The sequence below is a fragment of the Dromiciops gliroides genome, chromosome 3 (assembly GCF_019393635.1).
Source record: "Dromiciops gliroides isolate mDroGli1 chromosome 3, mDroGli1.pri, whole genome shotgun sequence".
Taxonomy (NCBI): Eukaryota; Metazoa; Chordata; class Mammalia; order Microbiotheria; family Microbiotheriidae; genus Dromiciops; species Dromiciops gliroides.
In genome coordinates, this window is record NC_057863.1 from 368,045,445 (window position 1) to 368,070,466 (window position 25,022).

Sequence of the window (25,022 nt, forward strand, 5' to 3'; positions counted from 1 at the left end):
CTCCTTTACATTTTGTCTTACCCCATTAGAATGTAAGTTCCTTGAAGGCATGGACTGTCTTGCAATTTGTGTCCTCAGCACTTAACGCAATGTCTGGCATCTAGTAAGCAGTTAATAAATACTGAATCTATTTTTCATACGGACTGGCTAGTCCCCATGAGCAAGCATAGAGTGCCAATAATACAATTTCCCACTTGGCAGTGACTGGGAGCCTGATTCCAAGAGACTCATGATGACATGTAATGCATGAGTCTTGTACAGAATTTCAAGAATGTGGAGACATTGTGTAACTGGTTCCAGTTAGTTAATAACATGTTGGATGGCAGGATTTTTGATAGTCTGGGTGACAGGAACAGGAACTGAAGTGAGAGGCATTTAAATAAAAGCCCTCTTTGATTTAGTCTTTCCTATCTCTTGGTTGAACCACTTCTTTTTTTTTTGGGGGGGGGGCAATGAGGATTAAGTGACTTGCCCAGGGTCATGCAGCTAATAAGTGTCAAGTGTCTGAGGCCAGATTTGAACTCAGGTCGTCCTGAATCCAGGGCCAGTGACACCTAGCTGCCTCTGAACCACTTCTCTTGGTGTGATTCCTTTCCTAACAGTGTCCAGTGAGATACAATTCTGTAAGGAAAGAGGCTTTAGGTCTTCTCCTATGATCAAGATGTGGCCCAGTAAATATAAATCTTGGTTCTTTGCCTCAGCAATTATTCTATCATTTTGGATAAAGGAATTTAAGCTATGACCTTATGAGTTCTGAAAGGTCAGAGGTATTCAATAACTTCACCTAAAATGAAAGATCAAACACAGACACAGGTAAAGTTTGAGGTCCATATTCAAGAAGCTACATCTTGGCTTTAGAGGGAGAGGGTCAGGGAATCACGTCTACCTGAGTTGAAAGATGATTGTTAATTACTCAGTGTGAGCATTTATACTTCAGAAATAAGATAACACTACAAATCAGGCTTTGATTAATTATTTTGTGGATTTCTATACTTAAGAAAGTAAAGGAGAGTGGATAGAGCATCAGCCCTGGAGTCAGGAGGACCTGAGTTCAAATCTGGCCTCAGACACTTAACACTTACTAGCTGTATGACCCTGGGCAAGTCAATTAACCCCAATTGCCTCACCAAAAAAGAAACAAAAAAATAAAGTAAAGGAGAAAATATTAATTATGCATAATAAACTTTAAAGTGTAAACTATATACATTTTTTGAGAGCAAGCTTTCAAAATTTTACCAGCTTAGGCTTGAAAAGGGCCAAGGCCTCTTCCCTTATAGCACTGTTTCTCACCAGAAGAGGTTAGCTATCACACTAAGAGAAGTCCAACCAAGGGAGAAGAAGGACTAGGTCATAAAGATCTTTTTGAATGCCTCCCCATACCAAATTCTGGTCCCAACCCGGAGGCCAATCAAAAAAGCCGTTGTCTACCACATAGTTAGCAGACAGGAACCAGTTATAGAACGTCCATGCATGATGCTTCAAAGTCTTTCCAATCTCATTCTATGTCATCAAAGCTCTCTAGGAAGCAGCCTCCCCATCCTTTTCCAAGTGGGAACATATATCAATGGCACTATGTACATGCTCATAGAGATTGGCCATCTCCCCATCTCCATTACATATGTAAGTATGTACCCTAACTAAGCTAGCTATTGTAACAGTACTTCTCCTAAAATAGAATATAACGACTATATTGCTTCTGACAAACTTTACTGAATATATTTTTTGATCCTTTGCTAAAGGATCTTTTAAAATTAAAGATTTTATACAGCAGTCAATATTATTGCTATCTTTAAAATTTAAAAGCTATACCTCCCCTTTCTGTTAATAATCAATAAAATGCTATGTATTTTTGTGGGAAGGATGTTTGTAAGGGTACTTAGATAATTTTGGGGAAGTTACAGTTCTTTTAAGATAAAATATATTGATATACTTAAAAAATAAAAAAGATATTTTAAATGCAATTGAAATACTGAGGAAAATATTTCTAACAGAAAGATAAAAAACCTTCTTCCGGATATGCTGTATGTTGAGGCAAGTCAACAAATTTCTATAAATTAAAGTATAGACCCTTCATATGACATTGAAATTATTCCTCTTGGCAGATAAATTTGTTAAAATAAAAAAAGAACAAGGGATTTCTACTGAAAATCAGGTCCAAATGATTGAAAACTTTCTAGTTTAAAAAACTATCGTGGGGGGCAGCTAGGTGGCGCAGTGGATAGAGCACTGGCCCTGGAGTCAGGAGTACTTGAGTTCAAATCCGGCCTCAGACACTTAACAATTACTAGCTGTGTGATCCTGGGCAAGTCACTTAATTGCCTTACTAAAAAAAAACAAACAACAACAAAAAAAACAAAAACAAAAACAAAAAAACTATCATGGGGCAGCTAGGTGGTTCAGTGGATAAAGCACTGGCCCTGGATTCAGGAGGACCTGAGTTCAAATCCAACCTCAGATACTTGACACTTACTAGTTGTGTGACCCTGGGCAAGTCACTTAATCCTTATTGCCTTGCAAACAAAACAAAACAAACAACAACAAAAAACTATTGTTGCATAAAATTGAGAGAAAATAATGGTAATTGACCATATAATTTATACTATAAAATATTTTCCCAATAGATAATTGAGGTAACTGTTTTCTAGGGGCACAAGTAGACTTAACTTTCATCTTAATTCTTCATTTTACTTTTCATATGAATGTAAACAGATATTCACATTAATTTTGATTCAGGGGAAGACTCCGGGGACCTGAACACATAGACTTTTTAGAATCATAGTTCTCATGGATAATTGAATCATCTCCTATCAATGCCCTGCCCTCCCCACGCCCCAACCCACCCCCCTACACACACACACACACACACACACACACACACACACACACACACACACACACACACAAGGATCTTTATAAGGCCTGACCCTTTACTTAGAGTCAGACAGGACAAATTTGAAGGGCAATTCAAAGGCCTCCCTCAAAGTGTAGGAATTAACTATGGAAAGACACCACCCTGGGGCTAACTAAAGGAAGAACTTGGAAAGAATCTCATCTGCCCGCAAAATTCCAACTATGTGGGTCAGGAAAATATGAGTGTATCTTTCTTTTGCTTTGACTTTCTACCTAAACCTCCACATTTTAACAGATATCACCATCTGCTGGTTACACATAGACATCAATCAAATAACAGTAAATCTCAAAACATAATTAATTCTTTGCTTTGGCCCTCAAAATATGTCAGTAGCATCATAATTCGATAAAATACCTAGATAAAATAAAATAATTTCATTTCATTCTTAGAATTCCTACCAAATATACCCATGGGATATTCCTCATTTGTCAACAAATTATTTGATTTCAATTGGTTGGAAAAAGAAACATTGAAAAACAATTTTTATCCATCCGAATCAAGATGCAAATTTGTCAAAATTCTTCTAAAACACTAAAGAGTCCCTAATCTGATATTATAAACTAAAAATCTGAGAAAGAAAAAATATTCTTTACTTTTTGGGTTGGATTACTGTTGTCTTGCTAGGTATTATTTTCACAGTGGATAGAAACTATGGAAGAGTATTTTTTCAGCCATAATTTTGGCTGAAAAAAGGAACGTAAAAACAGAAGACAATAAAAAGCAAACTTTTAAAATTTTGCAAAATGATCCATTTTTTAATTTGGTTTATCTAATTCAAATTGATATTGCTTTAAAATCAAATGCCAATCCTGACATAGCACAAAGTATAATAAAGTTGTAGAGTTTAAGTTCCATTATCATCTCTGTTAAGGATAGATCACCATTGAAGTACCAGTAAATCTGTTCCATTTCACATCTTTTTGTTGTCCTTCTGTCAGAGTCATCTACAAATTATTTCTGTAGCAGTTATCTGTCTTATCTGCATCCACTCCATATTTATGGTACATAACCTCAAATGGGCCATTACTGTTGTCAGGCAATCTTTTTATATTTCCCTAATTTACTCTCTATTTTATTCAACACAGGCTTTTCCATACCTTTTTATTCCTCCTCAAACTTTCCATGTCCCCCTCTCATACCTTCCTATATCCACCACTCAGCTGAGAACCTTGCCTCAGATTTTATTGAAAAAAATGAAATAATTTAATGAGCCCCTCTTTTCACCTCATTACCTCCCATCATCCAGATGCCTTCTGCCATTATTTCTCTTTCACACCTGTTTCACAAGATGAGGTGGAATTTCTGTCCTAAGACCAAACCTTCAATATGCACAAATGATCCCTGTGTTTTCCAATATATTTTTACCACCTTTATCATCCCCATTCTCTCACTTATCTTCTTAAAAAAAACCCACAAAGGGGCAGCTAGATGGTGCAGTGGATAGACCATCGGCCCTGGAGTCAGGAGTACCTGAGTTAAAATCCGGCCTCAGATACTTAACACTTACTAGCTGTGTGACCCTGGGCAAGTCACTTAACCCCAATTGCCTCACTAAACAACAAAAAGAAACAAACAAAAAAAACCACCCCCCCCCCAAAACTATTTATTATTATTTTTTTTTTAGTGAGGCAATTTGAACTCAGGTACTCATGACTCCAGAGCTGGTGCTCTATCCACTGTGCCACCTAGCTGCCCAAACTATTTTTTTCAATCAAAATTTGCCTTTTCATTCTCAAATCCCAACCACCTCTCTTTGAAAGATTGAGAATAAAAGAAAAACAAAACCCATTATAAACATATATTGTCAACAAAAACAAATTTCTACATTGGCTACATCTAATAACATATTTTTCCCATTCAGCACTCTGAGTCCCTCACTTCTATTAGGACATAGGTAGCATGTTTTATCATTAGGCCTCTGGAATTGTGGTTGGCTGTTACACTAGTACAAGTTCCTAATTCTTTCAAAGTCACTTGCCTTTACCACATTGTTGTCATTATATAAATTGTTCTTCTGTTTCTATTCACTTCATTCTGTATTAATTCATATGTCTTTACATGTTTTTTCTAATCATTTCTAGTAGCACAGTAGTATTCCATCATATTTATTACTATAACTTGTTCATGCATTACCCAATTTATGAGCAGTCCCTCATATTCCATTCTTTGTTTCCTCAAAAAGAACTAAAATAATTTTGTATATCCTTCAAGTTTGTTTTGCTTGGAACTCATCCCTCCATTAATCTATTCTTCCTCTAGTTTCCCCTTTCCTTTTGAGTGAAATACATTTCTGTACTGAACTCTGTATCCTTTTTTCTCCAAGTAGTTCAGAAAAGAGAAGCTCATGTCATCTTCTTCCCCATTCTTTCCTTCTTATTGAATAGATGTATACTTGTGCCCCCTTATAATAAGGGTGAGATAATATTCCTTAACCTTCCTTTCTCTTCCTCATTCTGCCTCCAATGTATTCCTCTTCCTCCTTTTTCTATTCTTAAGATCACCAAGATGTAACAGATCTACTTCCAGACCTTATCTAATTAGATCCCCTCTGTGATCCCTGATGATGATAGGTTTCAGCATAGATATAATGTATCATCTCGCCATATTTGAATATAAGCTTTTTATCCTTATTTTTCCTTTATCATTCTTTACTTATATTTATCTTTTTATGTTTCTCCTCATGCTTGTGTTTAAACTTCAAAGTTTCTATACAGCTTTGGTCTTTTTATTAGGAATGCTTGGAAGATCTCTATTTCATTAAAAATCCATTTTGTCTCCTGGAGCATTATACTCAATTTTTCTAGGTAAGTTATTCTTGGCTGTAAGGCTATGTATCCTTTGCCTTCTGAATATTGCATTCCAAATTCTCTTCTCCTTTATAATGTCCTAAGTCATGTGTGATCCTGACCATGACTCCTTAGTACCTGAGTGCTTCCTTTCTGGCTACTTGAGGTATTTTTGCTTTGATCTGGAAACTTTGGATTTTGGCTATGATGTCCCTGGGAGTAAATATTTGGAGATTTCTTTCAGAAAGTGACTGGTGAATTCTCTTTCCATTTTCCCCTCTGGCTCTAAGAGATTTGGGCAATACTTTTTAAAGATTTCTTGAAATAGGATGTTTAGGGTTTTTATGTTGTTGTTGGAATTCACATGGTCCAATTATTCTTAATTTCCCCCCTTGATCTGTTTTCCAAATCAGTCACATTTTTTACAGGACATTTTTTTCATTTTCTATTTTTTCTCAGTCTTTTTTTTTTACTTTGTTTTAATATTTCTTGTTGTCTCATGGAGACATTGGCTTCTATTTTATGCATTCTAATTTTCAAGGAGTTTGTTGTTTGGGCAAGGTTTTGTACCTCTTGTGCCTAGCTGTTAATTCCATTTGCAATTCTTTCTTCCATACCTCTCATTTCTTTTCCATTTTTTAAGTACTCACATTTCATTAATTTCTTAAAATGCTTCTATTTTAAACTCCTGCTTCATCTCTTCCAGGAATTCTAGTTGAATTTTTGCCCAACTTGTATTTTGTTCTCTGAGTCTTTGCTTATAAATGTTTTGGAGTTATTCTTTTCAGATTTGTTTCTTGAGCTTCCCTGCTACCATATTAACACCTTATAAGGATTTTTATTTTTTCTTATTCTTCCAACCTGCTTTCTGACTTCAATTTTGATTGTTAGGGCTGTGCTTTGCTACACTTAAGGAGGGAAGATCTAAACTGGTCCTGTTCATACTTTCTTGGGGTATTGAGTGTTTCCAGGATATCAGGAAAAGGCTAGGGACCTATAAGCTTTTATTACTCCCAAATTGGTCTGATATAGGACAAAGATTGATTGTTGCCCCCTCCTCTGAGCTCTGCAAGTTGCTGACCTGGATTAAGGTCTAAGCAACAGTAGAATGCTAATGGAATCAGCCCTAAACACCCAGTTGGAAAGCCCTTTTGGCTCAGTGACAGATTTGTAGTCTCCAAGTTTGGTTTGGGTTTTTTGCCCTGGTTATTCTTCTATAGGGGGAGCAAGATTCTGGAACTAATGGTGGAGCAAGATGCTAGAGGAGATCCTGATCTCCTCCCAGGGTCTGAGTCACATAGCTGCTCCTTACTTCTGAACTTTTTTTTTCTTGTTGATAAATTGCCCAGGGCCACTCTCCCTGGGGATATCAGCTCTGTTAATAGATCTCTTTCTTAGTCCATCTTGGATCTGTGACCCATAACTGTGTGATGGGCAACAAAGCTACAAGTAGGCACCTGTCCCTCTTGCCATGTCCCAGGTATTTTGGTACCCTAGTTGGGATCTGGGATCTCCTCATGCACTGCATCTCCCTGAGTGCTGGAGTGTTCATTTTCTGATGCCATGCTGGGCTGGAAAAAATGTCTCCTAGTGACTTTTTCTGGATTTCTTCATCCGGGAAAATTGCACACATTTTCTAGATCTATTTGGAGGAGTTTTGTGAAGGTAAGCTTGGCTATACTGCTTCCTACTACTCAGCCATATTGGCTCTGCCACCTCTCACTTATCTTAAATAAGTCCCCATCCATTTGCCACTTCCTTACTGCCTACAAACATGCACATATCTTCCTCATTCTCAAATAATCCTCATTTGACTCATCTATCACAGCATAATCTCTGTTAACCCTTGTAGGTACCATTGACAGGTTATCTGTTAACCCTTTTATCCTCCTCCATCATTCCTATCACCTATAAGATCAAATATAAAATCCTCTGGCATTCAAAGCCATTCATGACCCAGCTTCCCTACATCTTGTTCTTTCTAGTCTTCTTACACTCCACCTCTGTGATCCAGTGACACTGGCTTCCCTGCTGCTCCTCAAGAAAGAAGCTCTGTCTTCCAACTCCAGGTATTTTCTCTGGCTGTCCCCTATGCCTGGAACATTCTCCAACTTTAACTCTGCCTCTTGACTTCCCTGGCTTCCTTCAATTCGCAGCTCAAATCCCAATCCTTCTTAATTTTACTGCCGTCTTTCTGTTATTTCCTATTTATCCTGTGTATAGGTTGTCTATACATAATTGTCTTCATGTTGTCTCCCCCATTAGGTTGTCAGCTCCTTGAGGACAGGGACTGTCTTTTGCATTTTTTTTTGTATTCCTAGAATTTAGCATAATGCCTATCATGTAGTATGTTCTTAATACCTCTCTGTTAGATAAGTGACTGAATCTAAATAGCTCATAAGTTTATTTTCCCTTCAACTACTTTTCATCATGATACTGATTATAATCTTCCAATCCTCCAATCCAATTCAATTTAACAAGTATTTATTAAAAACCTACTATGTAAAATGACTTTGCTAGGTTCTGGGAATACAAAGGCAACTATAAAGTGCAGTGGATAAAGTGTTGGAGTATTTGGAGTCGGGAAGATCTGGATTCAATCCAAATTCAAATTCTCCTTCAGGTGCAGCTATATGATCATGCACAAATCACTTACCCTCCAGAAGCCTCAGTTTCTTCATCTGTAAAATGGGTATAGTAATAGTAACTACTTCATAGAAGATGGTTTTAAGGATTAAATGAATTAACAGGTGTAAAATTAACATATACAATAACATATGTAAAATGCTTTGCAAACCTTAAAGCCTATATAAATTCTACTTATAGCCAAAAACCATTTTTTACCCTTAAGAGGATCGACATAAAGATGATTTGAGGAAAAAAGAAAGAGCCTTAACACCTAAAGTGTTCAGTTTAGGTTTCCTATAGGAGGTGACATATATGCTGACCCTTGAAGGGAATCAAGCAAGCATTCTAAGTGATATTGATGAGGAGAGGTATTCTAGTCACTGAACTCAGCTTGTGCAAAAGCCCAAAGGATGCTAGTCTAAGTTCTACATGAAGCAAGCCTTTTTCTTCAATTGGTTCTGTGTTGTTGTTTTTTTGTTTTTGTTTTTGTTTTTTGTTTTGTTTTTTAAACACAGTGTTAAGGGGAATACTTAAGACTGGAAAGATAGGCTGGAGTAAGTACATAAATAAAAGCCTTAAACTGCCAGCCTAAGGAGTTTGTATTTTATTCTAGAGACAAAATGAATCCACCTTTATTGAGCATGGGCATGCACAAGCAGACTTGTTTTGTAAGGTGATTTCCCCCCCTTCAAAATAGATTTGAAGTGTTTTAATAACATTAGTTTTAGTCATAAAAATGCACATGTATCTTCTGTTATTCTTGTCTTTAATGTTTTACAAATAAGTTTGTATAATACACTGGTGTTGTCCTTGACCTGCCTACTATGTTTTCTCTACATGGAACAGTGTTTGCTGCTTAAGGAAGTTTCTGGGTTTTCTTTCTATCCTCCTCACTGTAGCAAACGTTTATGCTATTTAAGCTGCAACTATTTTTTTCGCAGCCTGTTTTATACATCGTGAACACTACAAGATGAGATGACTCCAGGTCCTATAAATGACATTTCTTAATGGATTTGGATGCATGATGAAAGCAGCTCATTTATTCATTTTTCCCATGAGAACTTATGTGAGCCATTCTTTCATTTATCTTCAACTCTTTATGTCTTCTAGTTCTATTTGTGGTTAGAATGTCAACATGGATGTTGCTTACTTTCTCTCATAATGGATCAACTTCTCAGTCATAAATTAAGAGCACCAAATAGGCTTCAAAGTATTACCAGTTATATATTGTTCATTACCATCTACATGAAAGGCATCATTAAGAACACTCATGACACAAAAAGAGGAGCTCATTCTGCTGCATGAATGAGGGATGAGAGATGGACAGACTGCTGAACTGCTATTCATGAAATATTGAAATATCTTTAGAACATTAAACCAACCTGAAGAATGCTTCCATTGCATTGAATTAATACTCTAAGGAGCAATAATCTAAATATAAGAATGAGAGTTGCACAGGATGAGATGATGTGGCTATATGGACAGTTAGGTTGGAAGTAGTTACATTGTGGAAGTAGCTACCTTGGTAAGAGCAAGGACTATTTAAAGCATATATGTAAAACAAAGTAGTTAAATAAACGATGCATTTTTTTTTTTTTTACCTTGTATGAACACCAGCAGGCAAAATCTACTCCCCAGTCATGTAAGTGAAGCTCAACATTACCAACTGCGTGGGCCAGATCGAAGCCAACAAAACAACCCTGGGGAAAAATATAAGACATTCTTAATTTGCTTAATGAGAGTGAGGAGAGTGAGTAGAGTGAGAACAGAACCCCTTAATATCCTCTGAAAACTTTCCATGACATAAAGTTAGTCAGATTAAAAAAAATAAAATCCTTCATTAGGATACTTTAGTAATTTGAAATTGTGCTGCTTAGAGGGAAATCACTAAGGATGAGATAATCAAAACATCAAACAAAAGTGTCCTGGAAGGAATATCTTTTTTTTTTCCTAATGTATTCCCTGATTATTTGCCAACTTATATTTTTTCATTTGTATTGTTTTGTTTTTACCAATTAGACTATAAGGTGTCTGAGGAAAGGAACTTTGTCTTATATCTCTCTGTTACCTTCCACAGGGCTTGGGTGGAAAGAACAGAAGGCACTCTTTAAATGATTAATCACATGGCTTACTGGGAAAAATGTATTAAAAATTAGTCTAGAAATCCAGGTTCTAGTTCTCACCAGAACACTTACTAACATTGGGACCTTTGTTAAGTCACTTAGGCTCTCTTAGCCTCAGTTTCCTGAGCTATAAAACGGGAAGAACAATTTGTCTCTTGTCTGTTTTACAGTTGTCGTATGGATCAAATGACTAAATCTACATGCAAACACTTTGTAAACTGTAAAATATATGACATTCCTATCTAAATGATGACTGAGGTATAGTACTTACAAAGAGAAAGTCCATAACTAACATTATTTTAATCTGTTATATAAAATATGTGTGAATAAAAAACATACTAGCTATGCTTCTACTTTGTAGGTCAGAAATATGAAAATCTAAATTTATACAACATAATTTATTGGAATGATATTTTGAATTAGAAAAACTAAACACATCCTATATGTCCCTATTTCTCTTTTTCCCCTTATTAGAATGTAAGATGCTTTTGTACAAGGATTCTTTGTGCCTGTCTTTCTTTCACTAGTGCTTAGAAAAATGCCTGGAATACAGTAAATGTTTAATATATACTGACTGGTTGACACACAAAAAATTTATTTACAAATATTCAATTCCTATTTAACCTCTAAGGAATACCATGCTTTAAAATTTTTTTTTTTGGTGGGGCTATAAGGGTTAAGTGACTTGCCCGGGGTCACACAACTAGTAAGTGTCAAGTGTCTGAGATCAAATTTGAACTCAGGTCCTCCTGAATCCAGGGCCCGTGCTTTATCTACTGTGCCACCTAGATGCCCCAAAACAATGCTTTTAAAAATTGGAATATACCACTTTATACCAATCAAAAACCTTTTTCTACAATGTAAAAATGTAGAAACATTAAAATTATTTTTGATGTTATAAAACTGATTACTTTCATTTTTAATTAGAAGTCATGTATAGGTTCTTTGGGGAATTAAAACACGTGCTCTATTATTTAAATTCCCAGTTTCTGTGGCATCACATTTTCTTTGACATTCATTAACACTGCTATGCAATGTGTTATAAGATGCACACAACGTTTCTTTCTACATGAGTAGCTATTAACATGAACCAAATTAAAATTTGACTAATATGTCAAAATAGAGGTTACCATCCTGTAGTTAGAAAAGTCTTAGATTGGAATTCAGGAGACCTAACTTCAAGGCCCAGCTCAGCCACTGACTCACTGTGTGTTCTTGATTCAGTAACTTTTCTCTGGGCCTTACTTAGTTCTTATCTGTAAAATGAAGTGGTTGACCTCAATCATCTGTAAGTTCCCTTCCAGTTTTCACCTTCTTTGAGTCTGTGAAACATGTTTAACTCTTACTTTCTCTATCAAAGAGAATGAACCCCAAATTTGGAAGAATGGAACAGGAAGAATTAAAAGTGAACTGAAAGGCAAGATAAAGAAAAGAATTCAAGTCATCTAGTTTGAAGAAATTATATTCTAAGGAACTGAAAGTGAAGGCTCAGTTTCACCTGCTTTTCCCTAAACAAAAAAAGAAGCCACAGGGAGGCAGTATTTGACTTAATAATAATAAAAAAATCTTAAGAATCAGAGCTACAAATTGAATAGGCTCCTTCTGAAGGTGGTATATTCTCCAAGACTAATGAAATTTAGGCAAGACGTTGTATGTTCACTCCTTATGGGCATTGTAGCAGGTATTCACGCTTCAGCTGTGGGTTTCAACTATGTGACTTCTGAGATGTTTTACAACTCTTTAATTCTATAATTTTATAAGAGCACGGTCTAGGAAACTTGAAAAGATAGTGAAAAATCAACAGGCTCTTCACAAAAATTTCACTAGATGGCAGCATCTAAAAATATTTTTCAAATGAAAAGTCCCTTTTGAGAAGTATCTAGTTTGTTAAAGTGGAGAAAAATGATAGTGTCATTTCTTCATGTAGTGCCAGTTATATATTATTTTCATAGTTTATAAAAGAAACCAGAGTCACTTTACACATAGTACAATATGATTAAGCTGAACATTTTTAAAAGCCAGGATTTCTAAATTGATTTTTATAACTAACACATGAGAAATTTCAAGTCAGTTATCGTGACCATACATTAGTGTTTATCACCATCATCAACACTTGTTTTACAACACAAATGTGCACATCTAAGCTTTTCCTATTGAAATATAAATTCCTACTAATATTATTGAGTTCTCTGTCAATCAATAAAAATCTAAAGTAGTTTTCAAACAACCACTGTTTTCTTGCTGTTTTATATATGATATGCAGAAGTAATATCTTTCAACATGTGCTATCTACAAAGAATTTATCATTGCACATCATATTCAGTTTTAATTAGCTCCACATGTATGTTGTAGCTGCCTCTCATTAAAACTCCAAAACTTTTTTTTTTTTTTTTGCAGGGCAATGGGGGTTAAGTGACTTGCCCAGAGTCACACAGCTAGTAAGTGTCAAGTGTCTGAGGCTGGATTTGAACTCAGGTACTCCTGAATCCAGGGCCGGTGCTTTATCCACTGTGCCACCTAGCCACCCAAAACTCCAAAACTTTTAAAAGTATGTTTTATTTCCCTTTAATACTAATGTCATATATGATCACATCAGTGCATGATTATGGCCTACATTAGAAGTTCTAAATACTGGGTTATAACTATCGTCCCTTCACCAAATCATTACTTAAGCAAATTATTTCTTCATATTTTTTACTCATTAAAATTTTTCTCTATTACAGGAAAAGAAACACTACTATGTGTATAATATCCTGAAAACTTCTTACTAATTGTTTTCAATCATGAAAAAACATTATTTAAAAATTAAAATAAATGATAGTGTCACACTGGCCATGGCACTTAACCTCTGTCTGCCTGAGTTTCCTCATTTGAAAAATAGGGATAATAATAGCACTTACCTTCCAGGGTTGTTGTGAAGATCAAATGAAATAATAATTGGAAAGTGCTTAGTAAAATGCCTGGCACATTGTAGGCACTATTTAAATGCTAGCTTTATTATTGTGATGGCCATTGTTATGGACCTGGCTTATAATGTACCAAGAGAAGTTATTTAGTGCCTATACTAACAGAACTATACGGGAAGTTTGTCAGGGTTCCTTTATATATAATATGAGAAATGCTTGTATAAAGATAAATAGGATAGGGTAAGATCTAGAAGATGTAGTGGACTGCACATATACAAAGGCTGAGTATTATTTACCAATGTAATCTTATAATTATAAAAAAAAGAGAGAAAAGGATAGGAAATTTTCAAAAATGATGGCATTTAAAAATGGAAGCTGTAGGTCTTTAATGGTAGGACAGATGACCACTGATATGGGGTGATTTAGGTAGATTTTTTTTGTTTATTTTTTTTGTTTTTGTTTTTTTGTGGGGCAATGGGGGTGAAGTGACTTGCCCAGAATCACACAGCTAGTAAGTGTCAAGTGTCTGAAGCCAGATTTGAACTCAGGCACTCCTGAATCAAGGGCCGGTGCTTTATCTACTGCGCCACCTAGCTGCCCCCGATTTAGGTGGATTTTTAATAAGGCAGAGAATTCAAACATTTGACCTTTCAATATCCCCTTCAGCTCTATGATTCAAAAAATATCCAGACATCAGAACTATTCAATTTGTAAAGATATCAAGCAAAGGAGATTTGGTAACCTCTTAGAAAAGCTTGAAGTTTAACAGCCCTCAGTATCAATTTAATCTAATTTAACATTGATTAAGCATCTACTTTGTGCAAGGTTCTCTTCTCAATGCTATGGATCATATGAAGGTGTAATAACATACAGTTTCAATGTTTTTCAAACTTATAATCTAATAATAATATGGATAAAAATAGGTGTTATGCACAGTAGACTGTGCTGAGAGTGAGAAAGCACTGTATAGAAAAATCTACATGTTATCTCACCTAAATGCTTCATAATATCTTTAATTTATTTTCTCTTATTATCAATGGATATTGTGATGGGTGAAAAATAAAACTTCTGAGAAAAAAAAGGTCAAGCTTTAATTTATTAAGCAATGAACATTGGGACCAGACCTCCTCAGCTTTGGCACTGAACCCCAAATAAAGGAGGAGACAGATTTTTATGTCCTAAAAACAACTGATCAAATAAAACCAATTAAGTAAAAGGACATAATTAACCAGGATACAAAATTAGGTACTTTGATTTTTAATTGTAGAAAAGATTAAGGACTTTCCAAAATGGGAGAGAAAGAGAGAGCTAACAGTGCAATTTGCTGGAATCAGAAAAAGAGGAATGTCTATTTAGTCAAAGGGATATGAAAACAATAACTGACTGGTAGTAGGCCAATTTTCAGATAAGACATATGGATTGCTTGTTATGTATAATTGTGAGAAAAGTCCTTGCATCACTCTTTGTATTTGACTGGATTTTTACTCAGTATAACCTAGGTCCCTAATTAAATGCCTCTAAGCAGCAGATAATGATGGTCTTACTTCCCAGTCACACAAGGCTAGGTTCACACAGTGCAACAAGGCTTTCATGTAATTCCCACAATTGAATAAAGTTTTCTCACAAGACTGAAATTGGACTAGACCCATAATTGAATTGATTTTTATTTTGTTTTTGTTTTCTTTTGTGGGGCAATGAGGGTTAAGTGACTTGCCCAGGGTCACACAGCTAGTGTCAAGTGTCTGAGGCTGGATTTGAACTCAGGTCCTCCTGAATCCAAGGCCAATGCTTTATCCACTGTGCCACCTAGCTGCCCCATCGTAATTGAATTGAAAGGGAACTAAGCTAGCTCTAGAATTGAGTCACAAGATCGAGTCAGTATAGTTCACTCAATTCCCATTACAACTTGCTATTCTCTCAATATGGATAATAACTGGTCATCTTTCTTGGATAGTAACCTTTTTATGTGTCTGTAAGTGAAATATTGAGTATTTGTTTGGAGACATTTCAATTTGGCCAATAGAGAAGTAGAATCTTGCCTTAAGTGGATACTATGTTTTCTGTCCTCTCAGTTAAATGCAGAAAATTTTAGCCTAAGGTGAAAGGATAAGAATGGGTAGGTCTCAAAGGAAGGAATCCATGCTATCAAAAGCAATATAAAAAAATGCTCCAAATAACTAATAATTATGAACATTTTCATTAAAACAACATATATTGTTATACACACATGGATATGTATGTATGACAGCATATAACATAAGTAATATGATATAAAGGTATATGTATATTAAAGGCACAGAAGAGAACAGGAAGGACAGAAGGAAACACAGTTAAATAGAACAGTTTTGAAAGTTACATACTTAATTTATATATACTTAAAAGGAAAAGCAAGCAGTGCATAAGGCATTTATAGTTTTATGTACAATACTCTTTGTTTTACTTTGTATAAAAGAATTTTCATTTTATTTGGTATTTAAGTTCAAAATTTAAATATATATATATTCCAAAGAAAACTAACACACAAGGTTACAGGTTGCATAATTTTAAATGCAGCTAAATCTATCAAAAACATGGCTTTCCCAAATATAGTCCCTGTAAATGATTTTTAGATTAAGAGTAACCCTCATAAACTTGGGATTTAAACATATTATTATTGTTTTGATATACTAATAGATGGTTTATGTTAGGAAGATATCAAGACCAATACTTAGTAACATGATATAATGCAACCCACATATTTGATATTCTGGGTGAATTATATGAGGAAACCTGGAGATTTTATTGAACCTCAGGGCACAGGTTAAATGAAGAGAGCATGGATAAGGAAAATTGTAGTCTGCAGAATAGGAAAGGCAGATGGAGCTTTCTTGGATGTTTGTATAATGTTTACATAAGGAAAAGAAAAATCTTGTTCAAGAAAATTCTGTGGAAAACACTAGGAGGACAACTGAGTTGACAGAAAAAGGTTTTGACCTGGAATTAATGGGTGGACTTCCAATCACATTGATGACCAGATGAGTTCTTAGGGTCATAGGTCATAGATTTAGTGGCAGAAAGGACCTTAGAAGCCATCAAGTCCAACTCCATTTTAATAAAGAGGAAATTGAGATCCACAGAATTAAAGTGTAAATAATGTACCCAGGATATGAATCCTTATCCTTGGACTCCGATTCCAGCTCTCTTCTTGTTGTAATAGGATGAATTTTGTTTTGCAGTGTAAAAAGTGATGAACTCGGAAATGGAACTAGAGATAATATAAATATCTGCTTTAGTCTATAAGTTTTACTAAGCCAAAAATAAAGCTAAATCAGCAATTACTGACCTATTTCTGTACTACAAGATTATCACACTGTATTTAAAAAGATTTTACATTTAAATGTACTGGGTTCACATGTGCTTATCACAGAAAACAAAGCAAGAGAAGCTGTAGGGAAAGCTGCAGAATTCAGAGCTATCCATAGATTGCATTCTCCTCAAAGCAAATAAAACAAACTGTGTTTTTTGATACCTATAAAATATAAGGTTTCAAGATTTCTTTTTTTATGTGTATAGGTACAAAATAATATTTTGAGAATTTACCCAGTTTTCTCCTGAATGCTTACGTTTGAAAATTAACATGGTTTACATGATTTGGTAAATCTAGTATAGTGGAACAAGAGTTTGGTAAATTCTTTGCTTAGCTTCACTAGCATTTTGATGATGCTATGATGAGGAAATTTCAGGGATGTATAGCATTTTTGGTTCGTGTGAGACAAAAGATTCAGGTCAGGCAAAAAATGAAAAAGAACTGAAACAATTCCCACTAAAGCAATGCATAAGAAATGGATATGTCTGTATCCTTATAACTAACATTAGTAAATTTGAAGGTCAGATTTTTGTTGTTTCATCTTTTGCTTGGAGCAGTTGTTCCTTCTTTTTTTTTTACTCATTCCAGAGTTGTTGTTATCTTTCCTTTGTTCTCCAAGATGACCATGACATCAAGAGGTGATGCCATAACTTGCAGTGAATTAGATTTAAATGAGAGAGGGCTATGCAAAGCCACCAGTCTCACCCTCTCCTTCAAAGCCATCTGGGTTTAATGGACTGGAGATGGCACTGGATGTTTGACGCAATCAGGGTTAAGTGAATTGCCCAGGGTCACACAACTAGTAAGGGTCAAGTATCTGAGGCCAGATTTGAAATCAGGTGCTCCTGACTCCAGGGCCAGTGCTCTATCCACTGTGCCAACTAGCTAACCCTATTCCAGAGTAAGAATAAAATGAAAAAAACAATCAAATCAAGTATTGCTAGTATCCCCTCATAGCCTACCCCTCAAGTTATTTATCCACGATCACACAGATATAAGTAATAGACCCAGCTTTCAAACATAGGATCTCTAAGTCCAAATCTAGCATTTTATCAACTGCATCATAATGTTTCTGTTAACGGAGTGTCTTGAAGCAAAGAATAAAAAATAAAGAAAAGTAGAGGAGGGGAATTTCAGCATAATTAACTAATATATCAACCAAGTCTGATATTATATCCAGTGTTCCATACCCATAGATCCCACATGCATGAAAAGAAGGAATAGATTTGTATTTTCTCTTCACTCTTTCGGGTCTTGCTTAATCAATATAATTATACAGAATTCAGTTTCTTCTTATAATTGTTTATATATACATTACTATAGTGATTGTGTCTATGATTTTTCTTTTTATTTCATTTAGTATCAGTTCATTTAAGTCTGTATTCACATATTTGTTTCTTTTGGCACAACAATATATTATTACATTCATACACTGCATTTTGTTTGTGCATTATCCAATTCATAAGATATTTATTCTTCAGGAAGTTCATATGTGAGAGAGAGGTGTTCACATCTCACCTCAATGAGTGTAGTCACAGAAGACCTAGAATGTAACCATTTGATGTCAGTGATGACTTACAATGACTATAGAACTGAGACTATGCCTTGATCCCCTTATCAGGTGCAAATACCTTTCAAATTGAGTCAAGAAAAAAACAACTATTTAATCGATTAAGAAAATCAATTATTCATACCTCTAAATACTTTATATAGCTAACTCTGAGGTGCTTTCAGAGATGCCTTTGGAAGACTCCCCCCTCCCCACCTTGGGGACAAGAAAGGAACGTCTCTTTTTTCTTCCCCCAACATCAGATTTAGAGAGTAAGTACTAGACCAGAGTATCAACACATTGTCACTTGCAAACCAAATCTGACTCTTAGCTTGTTTTTGGATGGACTAGTGAGCTACTAATAGTTTTTGCTTTTTAAATAAAGTTTTATTGTATATAAAATGTAATAAAAACTATTCATAGTTCATAGGCTATATAAAAATAGGCAGCAGGCCAGATTTGGCTCTTTTTTTTTTTTTTTTTTGCGGGGAAATGAGAGTTAAGTGACTTGCCCAGGGTCACACAGCTAGTAAGTGTCAAGTGTCTGAGGCCAGATTTGAACTCAGGTCCTCCTGAACCCAGGGCCAGTGCTTTATTCACTGCGTCACCTAGCTGCCCCCCCAGATTTGGCTCTTAGGCCATAATTTGTCAACCTCTGTTCTAAACCATAGCAGATTTATCCAAAAGAACAGTCATATGCTCTTGGAAAGATCATTGTCTAATGGAGGTAGTAACTTTAAAGATGACCCCTTGCCTGAGAATCAGGCTGTGGAGAAGAGAAGAAACTGGACACTTCACATAAGGACTTTCTTTATAAAGAGAAGTGTCAGGAATTATGAGTTATCATTGCCATTTGTATATCCTGTACATGTACCTCACTACCATTGTAGTCTTAAGTTTGGGTCCAATCTTTCCAAGGATGCTATGGGTAATTGTAGAAAACTGAGGGGCAGCTAGGTGGCACAGTGGATAGAGCACCGGCCATGGAGTCAGGAGGACCTGAGTTCAAGTCTGGCCTCAGACACTTAACAGTTACTAGCTGTGTGACCCTGAGCAAGTCACTCAACCCCAAATGCCTCACCAAAAAAAGAAAAAAAAGAAGAAAAAAAGAAAAAGAAAACTGAGCCCTTGGTTTATGGGGAGATGTGGGTTTTGTAATAATGGTTCTTGCCATGCCATTTGATTATATGACTCTGAAAAGAGCTGAGTGTATTGGCTGATTATTAATTGGAGGCACAGTGCTATGGGCTTATAAGCTACAGCATGTAGAACAGCAAACTGCAGGGTTACCTCTAGAAAACAAGTTAGCAACCATCCTCGGGGGACTTAATTTATGCAGGTTGGAGGTATATACCAGAAGGAGTTTTACTAATGAATGACTAACATTCACATTAGCTCAAAAGAATGGACTAAAAGAAGGGTTCTGGAACACTGAATGGAAATACTATTGTGAATCTATGGTGGTATATAGATAAGAGTTATGCAGGATGGGTAAACATGAATGAATCATAATATGTATCACCAAAGGGAATACTGACAAAGAGATCACAGATACACAGGAATATTAGATTGTAAATGAGTCAAGTTTTATTACTCAGTAAAATCAACTTGTTTTTGTTTTGCTTTACAGGGGAATGATTTAATAAAATAATATAACTAGAGTCAAATGTAATTCTTAAAATATAAATATATTAGTTAAACAATGTGTAAACAGAATACATGGCTTCCTTCAAAGTATAACTCAGGTGCCATCTGATCTTCCCCTGTTATTAGTGCATTCTTCCTCTAAGTTATAATGTAACTGTTTGTACTTTAAAATGATGTATTTCCTGCTTTTAGGAAAGGTAATTTCTTCGTTTTATTTTCTTTGTATTCTTAGCACCACCCACATTTTAAAATTCATACATGATTTTATTAGAGTGGGGAAACTGATAAAAGAGAACTCTTCTGTAACTTGCAGTTTCAAAGAGATGTTGAGGACCCAGAATTTGAATGACTTGTCTGTCCATGGTCACACAGATAATATGGATAGGAGGCAGGACTTCAAACTTTTTCCTACACCAAGCTACATCTGGTTTCACACACAATAGTCACTTAACAAATATCTATTGAATTAAATGAGCAGTAGTGAATATTGCAATAATAGTTTAATTCAAACTTACAGCTCAAAAGACATTGCAACTAGAGAGTAAATTCCCAGGTTGGGCTTTGACAAATTTGATAGCAAAAAAAAAAAAAAAAAAAAAAAGTCAAGCTTAACAACAGTAGTGCTTGATAATGGCACAAAGTAATGATAACAGTCACAAAATATAATCCTGAATCCTACTGCTATGAGGCAAAATAGGAAAATACCACTTAATTAAAGAAAATGAAACTTGGCAGTTTCATGTACTGCATTTAGGATCATAAGACTGTTAAGAACTTCACATGCATATTGCATAAAAATGTGCATATTTTTGTACAACCTGCATCAATTGGCCTCTGAGGTCCCTTTCAGCTTTCAACTTATTATCATTTAATATGGACCTAGCCTGGTCTAGCTAATACATTAACATTTTTAACACAACTACCTTTGAAGAGGTGGAAAGATGCATCTTACCATATAGAGACAGGTGCTATCCATAGCAATATCTTTCACAAGAAAAAAAATCCCATTCCCTATCTGCAATCCTCCTTCTCCTTACCCACTCTGCTTATGACCTACATGAACATGGACATATCCTTTCAAATTACTGGACCTCAGACTTTGTGGTTTCTGAGGTCCCTTCTCCCTTTACATCAAATATCCTATGACCTATTCAAACTTGACCTTTCACTCTGGTGGTGACATGTATGGACTAAAATATCTCTCTGTACATAGTTTATTAAGAAGCCAAAAGGGTATGACTTTAACTTATGAAGTTCTATATCTAGATTACAGATAGCACAAAAGGTCTATTTCATTAGTTATGAAAAGGATGTTAGTATTTTAAATTAGTTTGAAGTTCTTGGCACATATCTGACCATAGGTGATGGCATCATACAGAAGAATCACTGACTCACTTATTGGAATCACATTCTAGTTCTACAACTAACAGTGAGACTGACTGAAAAATTATTTTATATAAATGCAATGAATTGACTTGGCTATAGTAACAGGATTTGTAAGAAGGCAGAAGGAAGGATATCTCAGGCTTTAAGCAGGATGGTTTTGTTAGTAGATCAACTCTAAAGCTATAAAACTCTAAGGGGAACTGTTTTGGCAATGGACAACGATAGAATTTAAAATTAAATTCTAAATAGGCAAATTCTTCTGTTTACTCAGAAAAAAGAAAAAAAAAACCAAGACAAAAGTCTTCATGTGTGCCACTTCTTGTGCCTATAAAGATTTCTACAGATTAATAAGATATATGTATATACCAAGGGCTTACAAGCCTTCCTTTATTTTAGTGCTTAACATTTAATGTCTAAATTAAGAACACATTACATTTATGTATTTCATAATACATTATAGTTATCCACCAAACCATTTCTAATTCCTGGTCACAAATTTACTAGAGGTTGATAAAAGTGTATGATTCATTTTCATTAGTTCCATTCGTTAGTTTCAGGGATTGAATATATTAACTAGGTTTTATACAGATATTAATCTCATCACTTAATAATGTTCAGATACCATCTGATCATACCATTAAAATAGCTGAATATTGGTCATTGAAATACTTTGCTTCAGGTTTAATTGCTCTGCTTAAAATAGGAAATTTCGAGAATATATGTGGTATAAAGAATGGACATGGAGTCAAGAAGACAGGATTTCATAACCTTTCTCAGACCCTTACAACTTGTGTGATCCTGGACAAGTCACTGAACCTTTCTCACTTTCAGTTTCCTCATCTTCAAAATTGGAGTAATAATAACACCTACATTATAGGCATGTGAATATTAGATCACATGCAAATATCTAAAGTATTTTGCAAAACTTAAAGGGCTATATAAATGTTAGGTATTATCATTAGTTTTAGCCATGAGATTCGATGATGTATAGTGGATAACTGACTTACCTCTGTGTGAGGAAGATGAGCTCAAATCAACCCTCTGACTAATACTAGTGCCCTCTGATAAGTTACAGTTCTTTAAATACTTCTCTTTACCATTTCTACTATGAGAGTATAGCTATTTTACAGTCAAATGAATGCTTCCCCTATACAAGCACATACTCAGAGAAATACTAAGCCTCCAAATGGTTAACAATTCAACTGGCATATTGTACATTTTTAACCTACTTAGAGACAGTATAACTTCTTGAATTTCTTAGGACAAATAAAGGATGTATATTAACAAGATGGTTAAAGGCCTCCCTTTATTTTGGTACATAAAATTTTATGCCTAAAGTAAGAAAATATTATCTTTATTTAATAATTTATTGTATTTTGACAGTTATCTATCAAACTAACAATCTCCTGATGTTAACAAAATTTAATTGACTATATTTTTTCTAGGTAACCAAGGCAAGCATTCAAATAAAAAGATACTCTGAAATACATTCTATAACAAATTTAGCATGCTACCAAAAAAGTAGCAGAGTTGACTCAAAGGCAGTCATAACGAGTAGGTGATAATCTCAGCATTCTGTTTGTCTCTCATTCCCTTTTAGCAGCATACAAATGATGTCGACCCTACAGGGAACTCACCTGTCTTGCTAACTATAGGCAAAATGCTGTGATAGCAGCTGCTAGTGAGGGAGGGAGGTTATAGATCAAGGCTAAAATGTGTTTGAATATATACAATTTTAAAGCAGAGTATTAAGATATGGGGAAAGATTTATGAAGAACTGTTTTTCTTATACTTCTATGAAGCACACCTCTTAAAACAATTTATCTAATAAACAAAAAAATGTATTTCATTAAAAATGATAGAACACTCCTCAGAATTCAGTCCAAACAAACAAATAAAACCTATGGGAATGGCCTCTATGTACCTTTGCTTGTCCCGCTTTTGTGATTGCAGGTATATCAAACAGTTGCCCTGTGTAGAACTGAACTCCACTGAACAAGATCACAGCAATAGAGTCTCCTTCTTTTTCAATTACTTCAAGGATATCTTCCATTCTCAAGGTGTCCTCTCCCTAAAATAAAGTGAATATGTTTTTATATCAACCTTAGCAATCATGAAACTGCCATTTCTTATTTCATAATCTATATTTTATTATTATATATTATTATCTATATTTTATTATGATCAAAAGTGAATCTTTGGCAGTCAAATGAGTTGCAGAAATTTAGCCACCAAGCTCACAAAATAACACAAAATATTCACATGTGTAATCATTTCATGTTTTATTCAGCCTAGATTTTTTTCAATCTGTCCACTCCCACCCTAGGAAAAGGAATCCTGTCATTACCTATAGACTAATTATGATAGTGAAAACTTTGAAAAAAATTAATTAGTGCAAATGATTTGGGGTGAAATCAGTTGAATTGAATGTAAGTATGACATTTTAGCCATACTGATCCTGTTATAAAAGCTTCAGAGGCTGCTTCTTTTCCTCACAAACTGACTTGGGCCTACTCTTAATGGTTATTATGTGAGTTCATTAGTTTTTATTAATGATATAATTATAATTATATAGTTATGTAAATATACTTGGTTAAAATTTTTCTAAAATTTTAAAACAAAATTTTAAGTTTCATAAAATTGTAGGAATTGTAGGAATACAATAAAAAATTTGATAGAAATATTGTTTGTGAAAATATTTATCTAATTATAATTCACAATATATTTAACAAATAAAAAAAACATGGTGTTCTTTTTGACTTGATATGGATCAAATTGTTAATGAAAGGATAAAGGATCTTTGTTAGTTTAGGAAGGACCATCAGGATTCTATGGTTTGTCTTCTTGTGGTTGTAAAGTTTGATATAAGACTCTGTATACTTCCATTTCAACTATGAATTATTACATAAATTAGCAAATATGTGATGGAATTTTGTCTTGCTGGAGAATTCCTGATGTGGAAAAAATAATTTCCTCCACTGATAGAACTCATGAGGTCCATAGAAGTCAAGTAACTTGTTCAGGGTCATGTCAGAAATACTTCTGATCCAGGTCTTCCTGACTCTAAGCCCAGAATTCTATCCATTATACCACACTGTCTCTAATTATTACACATATGAGAAAAAAACCCAGTCAAATAATGATCAATGTCATTTCATTGAAGATTCATCAAAAGCAATGTCGATAATCTTGTGAACTCTGGTGAATTACTTTTATGATCTTAAGCAGAATGATTAGAATAGGCCCCTTCTTTGAGTCTTTAGGCCCTAAAAAGTACCTTAGAAACATAAAGAGAAAATGACCACTGACCCAAACACCATGACACATTGATTTAGTTATTAAAATATACTAAACTTAGTTTATTTTATTCACCTAGAGTCATGTTATTAAATCATAGCAGCAGCACTTGTATTTCTTTAAAAAAAAAATACCCAGCATATGTCTTAGCAGTAAGATGATTTGAAAATAAAAATCAAAGGGTTTGTACTTTAAAACCCCCTTTAAGGCATGGCCATATGAGTAGAGCATGGTGAAGTCAAAAGACAATGTTTAGATGGTAAAAATTTTGATCTTCCTTAGATATAACTTATTTTTGTCAAAAGACAAGGGTAGCAAATCTAAGGAGGCTGAAAAATATTTGGTTTTAAAGTTAAAAGACAAAGAGTAACAATTAGGATGTTTATATAGTGACTGAATGTTGTAAGACTTCACATGTTATTTGCTTCAATTTCTTCAACAGG

The 25,022-nt window shown here is 34.7% G+C and overlaps 1 protein-coding gene across 3 annotated transcripts in view; it reads right to left on the reverse strand.

The window, feature by feature from the left end:
• The window catches only part of KYNU (kynureninase), a 128,359-nt gene that overhangs the window by 52,312 nt on the left and 51,025 nt on the right, over window positions 1-25,022 (reverse strand). For all 3 annotated transcript variants that reach the window (XM_043992948.1, XM_043992947.1, XM_043992949.1), the window contains 2 exons: window positions 23,207-23,353; window positions 9,927-10,025 (listed from right to left, as the gene is read on the reverse strand). In XM_043992948.1, the coding sequence (XP_043848883.1) occupies window positions 9,927-10,025; window positions 23,207-23,353 (246 nt within the window). The remainder of the gene's footprint in view (window positions 1-9,926; window positions 10,026-23,206; window positions 23,354-25,022) is intronic.